Here is a 13,983-nt window from a genome sequence, read left to right as displayed (position 1 = left end):
ATTTTAATTGGAAACTCATTCCTGCTTCCTCATAAGAAACTTATTTTGAGCAGATTTTTTTTATTATTTTTAAACTTTTTTCTTTTAAAAGTTTGACAGTCTACGCGTTTAGTTTTTACAAAAAAAAAACTGTTCAATCTCCCCCCCCCCCCCCCCAGTACAAAGTTGGAGGATTTGGAGATGGAGACTCATCGTCAGGGCAGAAGGCAGCTTCCTTTCAATGAAAGGATTGGCGGCGTCTCGAAGTGCTTCGCCTCACGCACAAGTGTGTACTTTGCTGCTGTTGCACCAAGTCTCGTTGCCAAGAGTGATTCTCGAAGAGCCTCAAAACACGAGAAACCTTTTAAAGAGGTTCTTCAAAGCGAAAAGTGAAGATGGGGGCGTTTAATTAGAAGACAAACGCGAGTTTTCCAGCGCACTTTTCTGTATGCGAAGAAGATTTGAAGTGATTGATGATGCGGCCGGTGGGCCTCGAGGGTAATAAATAATTCGCCTCTCTCGTGCAGACGTGTGATTTCGCACATCTGCCGCTGTATGTGTAAGCACTCGTGGAGTGTTGGTAAATTTATTTACAGTTTGTTGGAGAGATGTATTACCGGCCGAGCCTTTCGTGTCGGGCCGCGTGAGAAATGGATCCGTCGAGATCGCAGGCGACAAAACAATGCACGTCGTCGTCACAATGGATGGATGACTCGGGCAGAAGGCCAACCGGGCCGCTTTTTTGACCCGCGGGTGATTGAGTGCATCTCATTATTTACCGCGTAATCGCCCCTCATCTCGCCTCCTAAGACTAATGAAAAATCTCTCTCCAGCTGGCGCCGCTTTTAGCAAGAGGAAAGTGATTAGTTCGTCGTGCGGTGCAGTGAAGGGAAAAAATTGCAAAAAGCCTCTACGTGCCAGTCTAGACAGACAGACTCACATATCCCCTCGGAAGGGGCAGACCACCAGTAAAAACCGAAATCATTAGGACGATGGATGAAATTAAGTTTGAGGCGAGTGAATATCGATCGAAAACGCTCAACTTTGTGAGTTTAAAAGTGGATCTGAACAACACACTGAAATTTGCAGCACTGGCGGCTCGCCAACCAGACACGCCTTAGAAAACAAACCAAGAGGCTACTACGGGAGGGGCTGGTCGTTGGAAGACTTCATTATTCCCATTACCTTCCAAAATTCTTGGAACCCTCAATTTTTTGTAAGCGATTAAAAAAGTGAATAGTTAAGATATTTGAGATATTTATTGTTATTATTAATATTACTATTATAAATTATTATCAATATTGCTATGAAAATGTAGCGTATTACTTGATAAATTACTTTTTTAAACAAATCTTTAAAAAAAAATGCTTATTGTATTGAAAAAATCAGTTTCAAAAAGTTATCTTCTCTCATCAGTAGCCACTAACCAGGAAATATTTCCTACGAAATTTGGAAGTACAGTATTTTTAATTATTACACGTTTGTGGATTTCCATCTAAAACCGCATAATTCTGATAATTCACAATAAATTGTTTCAATTTGGATAAGAACAACTTGCCGAAATAATGATTTCTAGGCGACATTATGCAATAATGATAAAAAAAAGACAACTATACTGGCAATTTGAATTTGATTTTTTTTTTTAAACACGCCAAACGTGTTCCAAGGGGAATAAGATATAACATTTTGCATACTTCAAAATATTTGGCTTAAACGAATACGTCGAATAACTCAATTTTCCAAAGAAAATTATCTTTTAAACTAACCTTTTGTATTATTCGTTTAAGTGTTTGCATCCTCTCTTAAAGGGGAAAAACTGGCAGAATTCTAATAATCATCAATTATGTCAGGTTCACCGGTTTTGTACAACCGGCATATGCACCAGATTGGCGTCGTTGGCGAAGTAAAACTGCCTAAAGTTCTTCTCTCCTCCCCCAAAACTCCAGAGTTGGAATTAAAAGCGGGTGCACCGGAGCAAAAACCAACAGCGAAGTTCAAGTTTTCGCGGCAGTCAGCATTTCACGGAAGAAAATTGGCCACGCGGGCTTCTCCACAAAGAATCTTCTGATTGCACGCGTGAAACTGCGCGCACATCTTAAAAGCCGCCGCCCTTATTGTGTGTCGCTTCAGCTCTGGAGAAGAGAAACCGCATGAAAAGGAATGGTGATGAGATGAAAATAAAATAGAACCTCCGGCGTGATGGATTTCGCTGCGGTGGAGAAACTTTCCCCAACGTGAGCAGCAAACATTTTAAGCCAAAAAGGAGAGCAAGAATCGCCTCATTAAGCAAAAAACTCTGATTATTTCTACCTCGCGTCTTTCCCGGGAAATAAGCAGGATATTTTCCTTTGAATTATTTTTCCGGCCCGCTTTCACTTTTCTTCGCTTCATCCGGCCCGTTTGCTTGAGCGACTCGGCAAAGGCAGATTATTGAATTTATTGGAAAATAGGCCAATATTATTCAGTATCTCTTTTTTTTCTCCCGCCTCGGCAAAAATGGCGATGAACACGGTTTTTCCCTTTCGGGGCCGGATTTCAGCGGCACGCGGAAAAATCGCAGTTACTCTCGGGGGATTTGAATGAATTTCCATCGAAAATGCACAACATTATTGTCATGGATCGATGGGAAAAAAACAAAAAAGTGTGTGTGAATAAATAAAAGCGGCTTTGCTTTTTAATTAATTTTGCGCAGACACCATGAAAGATTAAGCGAAAATTTGATACGCTGGTTTACAGTGTATGAATGCAGCGAGCTCCTGCACCACCAACACACAACACGTTTTAATTAAAGGCGAAAAATGCGAGCGTGCAAATTATAAACGGACGGATGCGTCGTCGTCGGTCGCATTCATGCTGTCATGCATGCGAATACACATTCGACGGTGAAAGAAGAGATGAAGAAGTGCGCTGCAAAACCGGAAGCTTAGTGTGCTCGCTCCAACATGAAATTGCTCTGGAGGGTGCTCACGAGTACGGAATCCAGCTTTGCATTTTTTGCTGAATAGGCACGCCTGAAAACAGACGAGCCCCGTCACCCTTTTCCTATTTATATAAAAAAAAGTCCACGTAATTCCACGTTAATTAATTTAAAATTCATATAAACAAGTTTTTTTTTGCAATTGTAGAGATTAGCAATTTTTGTAAAGAAAGTTAGGCACCATAATTATTGTGCTAAATACTTCAAAAATATCTACTTTTAAGCGTAAAATCCTTCATAAAAGACTAGATACAGAGCAATATATAAAAAAAAATCAAATTTGTGGGTGCATATTCCAAAAATGAGCGATCGCCACTGCTCATAGAAATTATTGTAGTTTTGGCACATCTGTGTTTGCACTCATTGCCGCCTGCCTGCTAAAATTACTGAACATTCGACACCTGTTTTCTACTGAATCAATTTTTTAATCATTGCACAAAGAACAATTATTTTTCTTTTTCCTTCAAATATTTAATGTTGAATATAAAAAAAAAAAAACGCATAATCATCTTTCAACTGTTATTTGAATTAATAATTCTAATTAATTTATTAATTCTCCATTCAGATGCTTTTCATAACATTTTATTACGAATTTGACTTTGAGTGATCAATAAATTAACAGATATGATGTGGAATAGAAAATGGAAACCTCGGGTGCGTCCGTTGACCCTTTAAAACAAGCGGTTGATTTTGTTCCCTCGCAACCACCAACCTGCCAAGCGCATTTTCACATTCCTTCATTATAAGTATATAATCACGGCAATATGCGAGCCGAGCGCTTCATTCAGCTGAATTATATAAACAGTAAAGGCTGCCAGAGGGAAAACAAACAGACGGTCTCTGTGTTTTCGTTGGATTTCAGGCGAATGGAGAGAGCGCAGCAAGTGACCCGTGCCAAATGAAGATGTTGCTCGAAAAATCATTAGCAATTCAATTAGCAGCGCCTGCCGGTGTTTTTGCCAGTGCGTGTTTTACACAGAGAGATCCTTTTTCCTATTCCCCTGCCGTGCTTTGAACTCGATAAATAACTAGCCTGTGACTTGTTAATTAAGAAAGTGCTTAAAGGGGATGGAGACCAAGTTTGTTACTTGCATATTCATTTTGCATACTATATTGGAAATTAAAATTTCCTCTCCATCCCTCAAAATTTATTGCGACAAAAATCAAGATATAACGGAATATTGAGCATAAATGATTAAAATAAATCTTTTAAATCCGATCAAAATTTATGGAAAAAAACGTTAATACTTGCAGAATACACAAAATATTTCAAAAATTGAAAAAAAATTTAATTTGCCAAATTAGCATAAAGAAGACATTGGTGTTAATTGAGTTAATTGAGAAAACACAAAGACAATTAATTTGAATATTCATACCTTTGTGACCATTATTGACATGGCAAAAACTTTTTAGGTCAAGTCCCAGGCGACATCCCGTTTAGTCTTTAGCCTGGTTAACTGACGTAAATGTGTGACCTCCTACTTTGTAAATTAAAAACGCGGCAAAAAGCACTCGTTAGCTTTTGCATATCGGATGCAATTAAAGGACACAGCAGGCAAACCGCGCGTAAGGATTAATTTACAGTTTTGGGACGACGATGCATTGACACGCAAATTAGCATTAAGGGTGAAAAGAGGCTCACCTGAGTGGAGCCAGTTCTGCGCACAAACAAAAGTACGGCTTAAGAAGACTTACCTGCAACAGAAAGGAAATCAGAATTAGTCAAGACAACACAACATTATACAAGCAACACTTCTCGGATCAATGGCCATTGTTTGCCTTGAGCACAAACGCGTGTGCGTAATAAATCGAGACGCGCTGCTTTTGACCAATATTGCCAGCGTCTCTCTCGATTAATTATGCTTGAGCGTGGCTCGACATTAAAAGGGTGTGTCTCCCAGCTGGCACCCGTGCCAGATTTCCAAATATTTCATGGTTCATAGGGAGCGTGGAAATGTGGGGTGAATTCCAAATTACCGCCGCACTCAAGCTTATATGGCGAGGTTTATGAAAGTCAGGTGAAAACCGGCGCGTTTTGAAAATTGCGCAGTTCTGAAATAACTGAAATGATATTTACATTTCAGTTTTCATGTGGTTGCTAAAAATGAGATGATTAAAAGGCTAACTATAATTTACCTCGGGGTGCATGCAAATTTAGAGATCTAGCAATTTTATTATTGCTTTTATTTAGAAATTCAATTTGAATTACATCAGTTTATTTGTACAAATTTTTGGGACAAAGCTGTAGTCCAAACTGATGAGTTCCGCATCAGTTTTTATACGAAAGCGTTTCTTTTTCTACTACAAAAATATCACATTAATCTTACTGAAAGTAGGAATATTGACAAGGTAGACAAATCTTCAAATTACTTAAAATCTAGATAAAATATAACATAAAATCAACGGTGCAAATTTATAAATCTTATTTTAATGTTAAATAATATTGTTCATTTATTTATTTATCATATCAAAAATTATTGATTTTTTTAAGAAAAAAAAATCAAAACACAATTTGTTTCCAAGCATGGCGGCTCATTTACAAAGAGAAATGTAAATTGACGAGATATTATTATGGCTTCCCCAGTTGCATGATACCCCTGAGGTGCGTGGAAAACGGAAGTTGAGCAACAATACTTCCGAAATGAGCAAACTTTGCAGCGGGTTGATTGCAAACAAATGAAAATTCAAAAAGCGTTTTGCAGCATTTCCGTTTCCTTCAGCACACAGACCACGGGCGGTGCCTCGCGTGTTTGCAAAAAGTAGAAGCAACAACTCCATCAATACACAGTAAAAGGACACTCCCCTGTGAGCCGAAAGTTTTTTTCACGTGTGCGCGATAAGGAAGGTGGAAATAAATCGGTTCCCAGAAGCTTGTTCGGCTTTGATGGTAATGGCAAGTGTTGCTCCCCAGATTGTCGTTGCGAAGAGCGGAAAAGGCCTCGAATAATGTCTGCCTTTGCAAAATGAAAATTTCTCGGGACAGAAGTGCCCACCTACGTGCATATCGCTCGAACGAGCTCTTTTATTATTTTCCCCTGCCGCCCCTGAAATCTCTCGGCCGCAAAAAGAATTTTTCAATAATAAAAAAAATAAAAACAAGAGGAAAGAAATCCTCTGTTTTGCCCTTTCCCTCTCTCACGAGATAAGAAAGGTTCTCGTTTTGTTTGCCGGCAAAAGCGGGCATTATATATTTTCCTCCTCTTCCGAGAGAAAGAAAGAAGTGCAACTTCCTCGTCTTCCTGCACAGAATGTGTTGTTTGCCGACGGCCGGCCAGCCAACTCTTTCGGTGTAACGAGCCTCTTGTTTCAGCAGCGGGGGACCCAAGACGTCGGTCTCAAGAATTTAATATGAGGTGTCGGCAAGGGAAAAAAGCAGCTGCCCAACCAACAGTTGTATTTCAGCAGCTCGGACGACGGATATTTATTGCAGCCAGAAATCTTTTGTCCCACGAATGCGCCAAGGAAAGTTCGCCGCCTGCTGGGGGACGATTAAGTTATGGACACTTGGGGACTCTGGCAAGAAAAGGACAAACTTTCTGGGCCAAAAATACTGATATTCTGCGTGAGATAGAAAAAAGTTGGTTCTCCTAAAAAATGGTAATTTTTATCTTAAATTTTATTTATCTTAAATGCAGCGAGAAAAAATATTATAACTTAGTTACTTTGCTTGTCATCATTCAAAAAACCGCATAACCACTACAAGAAATCGTATTTGATCGTAAAGTTCAGAAAATTCATAATAATAACAAAAACTCGGGTATCACATTTGCTCAGAAAACTTATGAAAGATATTCAAATTAAAAAATTATCCTTTTTATTGTTTTGCAAAAGAAAATCCCTGTTTCAAGAAGAAGAAAAATTGCAAAGCGCCGTAAAAATTAAAAAACTCTAATATTATTTTTGAAAAGGTTAAAACTTGTTTTCTTTTTTTTTTAATTACTGTTACTGTGCGTTTTCTTCAGTACCCACTGTCCTCTCTTATTAATTTTTATTTATATTAAATTATAAACATGAATTTAAATGTAAAGAAATCATAATCAAGTGCCCAAAAAAATTGAAATCTCTCAGGAAAAAAACGCCTAAAAAAATCAAAGCTTATGAAAAGGGTTGCCAAACATTTTGACGTCTTGCGCAAAACCACCCCTCGCAGCCGTTGTTGGGGTGAGCGGCAGGGAACGACATCTATGGGGGTGGCAGCGCGTTTAGTGTGGGGATGGTTGGCAGCAGAAGGCGCTGGAAAGCAAATCGACCTTGGCTGCATTCAAAGCGCCCACCCGGCTTTTCGCCCAATTCATTATTCACAAATTAATGCTCGATAATCCATAATGAGCCGCCCAAATCAATTCGCAATTTCGACACGTGCGCCAATCGCGACGCGGCTTTTCACCCTTTCAGCCCGGCAGATTAATTCTGCAATTAAACCGGTATTGATTAGCGCTCGGTGCAGTCGACGGAAAATAATTGGCTCGTGTTCGCCTTTCTTTCTTTCTCTCTTTCTTTCATGCACCGACCGCCGAGAGAGTCGAGTAGTGGCCCAATTATTTCCGTCTGCCAGCGGCGCAGTATTTCTTCTCTCACTCCACACGGCCGTCGGTTTTTAATGCCGATTTAATGGCGAAAAAATCTCTGCACCTCAAAGGAAAAGTTGCATTGCAGCTTTTCATCATGCAATTGTGCACAGTCCGCTAATTAGCCAACTTTTTAATTTTGCATGGCAATCGAATTCTCAGAAGACTCAATACCGTCGTGAGTGCTCTTGCTCAATGGAATGAGAGCATGATTAAATTAGAATTCACTTCCGTTTCCGCCAAGCAAACATTTTATCAGACGACAGAGAGCAGATGCAAAATTTTGGTTGCGGCTTTGTTTGAGGAGTGCTTTTAGGTACCACAACTAAAAAAATATTTTATGAGATAAAATTGATTGACTATGAATAAATTTAATGTGTCACAAATTATGTCTCAGGTTCACAGGAATAAAAAACATTTGATTTACCACTTGGTATATTTAAAAAAATGAAATGAGCAACTTTTACATATAAAGCACGCCAAAATAATTATTTTTAAAACACGATTTACAAAATAAATAGTTTTCTTTTCCAATTAAATTATTCAAATTAATAATTTTTAATTTATTTTGTATTAATCACGATTTTACAGTTTTTTTCCAGATACCCTTTTATACTTAAAAAATGTTAAAATTTTTAAACGATTACTTTTTTTTTATCAATTTTTATATCAATATACTAATAAAAAGGTATTCCATGTAAGCCGCCGCACCCCTTGCGCAGATAATTTTTATCGAAACTAATAACCGCTACACGAAGTAATTCACCGCGTCAACTTATTGGCACTTGAAGTGAAATTTTAATATTTATTTCCAGAATTACTTGCTTAGCTTTTGAATACTGACTTACAAAATCTTAAAATGATTGCGGAAAGATAATTCAGCAGTTTTAATAGCCTGCAATTATTTTGGTGCAACAGAGTGTGGAGTAGAGATGGTTGCCGAAGCGCAACAACAAGAATAGCAACATCGATTTTACATCAAATTTAATCTAGACATTCTAGACCTCATGTCCGCGTGAGCATTCAATTCACTGCCACTTGCAATCAAATTATTGCTTCTTCTTATTCTTATTAAAAAAATAATTAAATAAATAAAAATAATGATAATAAAAATTTATGCTGAATTCTGTTCAAATTTCTTCAGATTTAATAAATAATTATTATTTATTTAAAAAAAGTTTTTCTTAGTTCTTTCTAATTATTAACGTACAGGAATAAAAAGACAAAACCGGATGTGTGTAGAATAATATAGGATTATTTCCATTAAAAATAGCTAACAGACTTTCTAAATATTTAAAAAAAGATTTTTCAAATTTCTGTTTCATAATTTGTGTTTTGAGATGCAAACTTAATTTTGAAGGAAAGCGTAGTTATTTTTATTATATTCCTAATTTAATATAATTAAAATAAGCTAATAAAAGGATATTAGTCAATAAATATACATATTCATTAAAAAATCCTGCGTCGAATGAAGACAAATAATAATTGTTAACCCTTTCATCTGTACCACAAAACAAATTTAAACCACAAACTATTTTTTAATGTTTATTAATTCTACAAAAAAAAAAACAATTTCAAAAAGGGACAATAGCCGATAAGGTAATTTTTTTACTGACCCACAAAAGAGTGTTTTATTTAATCAAAATAATAATTGAATTGTAAATTATGCTTTTTATAATAAAGTAAACAAATTTTGAAATGTCTTTTCAATTAATTATTATTCTATCCTAGCTTTTTTCTTACTAAATATTAGAGAAAGATATTATAATTTGCTAACATTACGAATCGATCTAATAATGATTATTTTACAATTGTAAACAAAATTCTCATTATAATCTAGAGAAACTCGTTCGTATTTCCACTTGAATAAACTCAAACGAAAGCAACGATTATTTTGACAGAGCTGTCAGACATTTAGTTAAAACAACAAAAACAACGTCAATAAAACGTGCAATCAAGGGCAAATAAATGGGAAAATAAAATACGTCAGCACGTCGTCGGCGGAACGAAGAAAGCGAGGAATCGAGTACAATATTATAATAACGCACTGCAAGTTTTATCTTCTTTTGACAAGAAGTGCAAGGTGGAATGACGGCCCATCCCACTACCATATAAAGAGTTGTATGTCGGACGCCGGTGGCCGTCGGCCGGCGGCCGGGCGGCCAGAGGCGGCCAAAGAAAGGCGGAACTCACCAGGTGAAGGACGGTGTTGACAACTTCGCGGTTGGACACCTGTCCGACCTCAACGAGGCCAATCAGTACGGCGAACTTGATGTTGTCGGCGACCGAGAGTCGGACGACGTCCTCGGGCCGTCGCGCCTCGGAGGCGGCTGAGGCGGCCGACGCCTCGGGGGCGGCCATGCTGGGAGGCGGCGTTTCGGTGGTCGTGCGGCGGGACAGCGGTCTAGTAGTCGGACGAAGAGCCAAAGTGCATCGAGAATCAGACACACACCCCGCTCGGGTCTGCCATATTGCAACTCAGTTGCTCGGACGGCCACTTGCGTCGACACGGCGCTCAGCTGGCGCCAAAAGCCAAAAGCACCTTCGCCAAACTCGCCCCCGCTTACACCACCACACACAACATAGCCACCCCGATCGATACGCCGCGGGCAAAAAATCCCTACGAATTATTCAAGCTCTCTCTTTTTCATCCCCGGCTAATCCCACTTATTTTTTGCGCTAATGGCAGTTAATGAGTTGCTTTGTGATAAAACTTGTCAACTCTTTTATTTGATCATTTTTGCAGAAAATGCAGAAAATACCTGGAAAATACATTTTTGTCAAATAATTATAAAATAAAAAATCCGAAAAAATCTTTGTTGTGGTAATCAATTAAAAATTTCCGTGCGTACAACGTAAAAGAAAATTGCATTTGAAAACTGTTAACGCAAAACTTTCCTTTTTTTAAGTAATACGACTAAAAAGAGACAAAATTTCTAAATTAGGTTTCAAGTACGTTGAAGGAAATAATCCAATCCACTTTCAATAATTGTAATTAATTGAGTCAACTACACAAAATAACGTAACATGATAATAAAGCTCGAGTGCACTTCAAAACTGCTGAAGGCATGAAAAAACATTAAATTTTTTGTTGTGAATTATAAATAACTTCAAATAAAAAAATTTTCTTATTTTAATGTTCGAATAAATAATCTAATCAATCTGGAGCGCAGATTAAACAAATTATATTGTAACTTCTCCACCCCCCCAGTTATAATTTGTTTATTAAAAAGTAAATAAATGAATACAATGATCAAATTTTCTTACTATTCAAGTCATTGTAAAATATACAAATTACAATAAACATACAAATTAAAAAATACAAATTTATTAATTTAATGTTTAATGAAAAATTCGAAAACTAAATATACATTGCAGAAGATAAAAAAAAAAAATAAACATCACATCCTCATATACGTGCAACATTATGAATTTTACGAAATTGAAATTTATAAAAAAAAAATGGAAAACAATAATTATAGGTTAATTTTCTTAGACCTCTAGTGGGTGTTTTCGAAAGCACTGCTCCGTTCTCGTTCTCGTTGGTTTTTGCTGGCAGTCGAGTCGAGCGAGCGCACAGCACGAATTTGCCGCAGCGGCCCAGATAAACAAAGATGGCAGGCGGCGACGTTGAAAAGGCTAAGGTTTGTTTTCCTCATTTCCCTCAATCAGCCCTTTATTTTTTATTCATATCCACTCGCAACTTCGAGTCTCCCTAATTTCCCCACCGATTAAGTTTTATTTTCTGGTGATTTTCCTTTTTTTGGTGAGAGAAATGGCTTGCGCTGGGCGTTGGCTTCGCACGCCGGTTGATATTTACCAAAACAGAAATGTCACTGATCTCAAATTTAGTCAAACTATTTTAATTAGCGTGTTAAAGCTCTTAAATTTACGTAGCAATAAACTCAAGGCTCAATCTGAAACAGTTGCTTTTCAATTGGAATTTTTTGAGACAACAAAGATTCACTTTAAGGCCATTGTCTTCCGTCACTCCCTTTTCTGATTTGCATTGAATTGCATTCCAAAAATTTCTCCTTTTATGGTAAACAAAAAATTTTTACGTTAAATTCAATCATGCTCTATTTCTTAATTTCTATCAGAGAGCTAAACTGAGCTTATGGCTTAATAAATAAAACGGACGTGTCACAGCCATTGCGCACCGCGAATGGCCCTGTTTGTAAATGTCACAGTCATAATAAAAGCTAATTTATTTTTCCTCTTGCATAGGCCAACAACGAGAGCAACATTCGCAACCTCAAGCTGTCAGGTCATGTCGGCTTTGACAGCCTGCCCGATCAACTTGTCAACAAATCCGTCCAGAACGGATTCATTTTCAACATCCTATGCATCGGTAAATTAAAAAAAAAATATAAATATAAATAATCAGTTATATTCCAAGATAAGGCTTTTTTTCATATGAGACAAAATTTGCTTCCAAATCAAATTTTTAAATTAACCTTAGAATAAAACTAAGCCACTCAATTAAAAAAAGAATATTAACAATTTATTAATCCTATTAATTTCAGGCGAGACTGGAATTGGCAAGTCGACTTTGATGGACTCGCTGTTCAACACGAGTTTTGAGTCGCAGCCAAGTCCGCACAACCTCCCGACGGTGAAGCTGAAGGCACACACCTATGAGCTTCAGGAGAGCAACGTCCGTCTCAAGCTGACCATTGTTGATACAGTTGGCTACGGAGACCAGATCAACAAGGAGGAGAGTTACAAGGCAGTCGTCGACTACATCGACGCCCAGTTTGAGTCATACCTGCAGGAGGAGCTCAAGATCAAGCGCTCCTTAACCGCCTACCATGACACTCGCATCCATGTCTGCCTCTACTTTATCTGTCCAACAGGCCATGGGTGAGAGTCTTCAGTTTATTTTCTCCATTCTAATTTTCCTAAAATTTTGAATTTGTTGCAGGCTGAAATCGCTCGATCTGGTTTGTATGAAGCAGCTGGACAAAAAGGTCAACATCATTCCGATCATTGCGAAAGCCGACACTGTTTCTAAAAATGAACTCCAAAAGTTCAAGGTTGGTGTTTCTGTTATCGTTGCCAAATATAGTTTTGATTTAATTTCTTCGCCAGTCCAAAATTATGGCTGAATTGCAAAATAATGGTGTGAGCATCTATGAATTTCCCACGGACGATGAAACTGTTTCCGAAGTCAATTCCTCCATGAACACTCACACTCCTTTTGCCGTCGTTGGCAGCACAGAGTTCGTCCGGGTTGGCAACAAGATGATGAGGTCTCGACAGTATCCCTGGGGAACAGTTCAAGGTAAAATTTAAAATTTATTCTTCTTTGTTAAATAGTTTTAAATTTTATTATCTTCTAGTTGAGAACGAAAACCACTGCGACTTTGTGAAATTGAGAGAAATGCTGATCCGCACAAATATGGAAGACATGCGAGAAAAGACCCACGGCCGTCATTATGAACTCTACAGAAAGAGACGACTTGAGCAGGTATAACTTTTAAGTTATTTAAATGGAATATTTTTTAATATTATTACTGTTAGATGGGTTTCACTGATGTTGACTCTGAAAACAAGCCAGTGAGCTTCCAGCAGACTTTCGAGCACAAGAGGAGCACACATTTGCAAGAGCTGCAGCAGAAAGAAGACGAAATGCGCCAGATGTTCATACAGAGAGTTAAGGAAAAGGAGGCCGAGCTGAAGGATGCTGAAAAAGATGTAGGAACCTTTTTTATTTTAATTAAAATTATGTTTATTTTATGTTGTTTTTTTACAGCTGCATGCTAAATTCGACAAGCTTAAGAAGGACCACACAGACGAGAAGAGCAAATTGGACGACTCGCGCCGCAAGCTGGAAGAAGAGATGGTCGAGTACAACCGTCGAAAGGCCCAAATCCAAAGCGGCTCGCACACTTTAACACTAGGAAAGAGCAAGAAGAAGTGAATCTTGATAGTCACGTCTCTCTAAAATTTTATCTTTTATGTACTCATGAGTTCTTGAAATTCCTTTGATCTGAAGATCTATAATATTATATTGTTAAGTTCGATTGAACCAATATTAAGCTGAGCATAACTCGGACTTTCTTGTCTAGTAAATTTACTAGTAGTACGTAATCATGAAATTGAAGTAAGATTTATACACATACATATATTAATGAACAATGAATTATATAATCTTGTTGTATATGAGTCCAGGAAGCGTCAGCCATGTATCGGATAAGAAAAATGACATGTGTATTATTATATGTATTGTATGCATTTAATAAGCGCGATGGTAATTTATTGAAAGAAATGTATAGCAACTTGTATTTACGAACAAGCAAACGATTCACTTTACCATTTTCATAATTAATTGCTTCTTTTTTTTTTGTTAATTGTATTGCTCTTTAATTTTAAGCCTGGAGAGAACGTGTTAATTGCCTTCCAAAAACAATATCAATAAACAGTTTTTATCAGCACAAAGTAAAATTTCACAATTAT

General features: G+C 37.5%; 2 protein-coding genes across 3 annotated transcripts in view; one reads left to right on the top strand and one right to left on the bottom strand.

The window, feature by feature from the left end:
* Window positions 1–10,019, bottom strand: part of LOC132201854 (neurobeachin) — a 149,059-nt gene extending 139,040 nt beyond the window's left edge. For both annotated transcript variants that reach the window (XM_059628376.1, XM_059628377.1), the window contains exon 1: window positions 9,718–10,019. In XM_059628376.1, coding sequence (XP_059484359.1) covers window positions 9,718–9,885 — 168 coding nt within the window. In that variant the 5' untranslated portion in view covers window positions 9,886–10,019. The remainder of the gene's footprint in view (window positions 1–9,717) is intronic.
* A 997-nt stretch (window positions 10,020–11,016) lies between these two features.
* Window positions 11,017–13,965, top strand: LOC132201855 (septin-2-like). Its single transcript, XM_059628379.1, has 8 exons — window positions 11,017–11,168; window positions 11,752–11,875; window positions 12,051–12,387; window positions 12,449–12,560; window positions 12,616–12,808; window positions 12,867–12,994; window positions 13,048–13,221; window positions 13,280–13,965. Exons 1-8 carry the CDS (start codon window positions 11,139–11,141, stop codon window positions 13,445–13,447), a joined length of 1,266 nt encoding a protein of 421 aa, XP_059484362.1. The 5' UTR covers window positions 11,017–11,138; the 3' UTR covers window positions 13,448–13,965.
* Window positions 13,966–13,983: the final 18 nt, after the last annotated feature.

The sequence above is a fragment of the Neocloeon triangulifer genome, unplaced genomic scaffold (assembly GCF_031216515.1).
Source record: "Neocloeon triangulifer isolate White Clay Creek 2 clone unplaced genomic scaffold, ASM3121651v1 ptg000014l, whole genome shotgun sequence".
NCBI classification, from domain to species: domain Eukaryota; kingdom Metazoa; phylum Arthropoda; class Insecta; order Ephemeroptera; family Baetidae; genus Neocloeon; species Neocloeon triangulifer.
The sequence above is the reverse complement of the archived record's forward strand: the minus strand, read 5'-3'. Positions and strand labels throughout refer to the sequence as shown.

Excerpts from the sequence above, each read along its gene's own strand:
- LOC132201855 (XM_059628379.1), top strand. The coding sequence starts at position 11,139 with ATGGCAGGCGGCGACGTTGAAAAGGCTAAG. Across the intron at positions 12,388-12,448 it reads ATCTGTCCAACAGGCCATGG|GCTGAAATCGCTCGATCTGG; the intron begins GTGAGAGTCTTC and ends AATTTGTTGCAG. Across the intron at positions 13,222-13,279 it reads TGAAGGATGCTGAAAAAGAT|CTGCATGCTAAATTCGACAA; the intron begins GTAGGAACCTTT and ends GTTTTTTTACAG.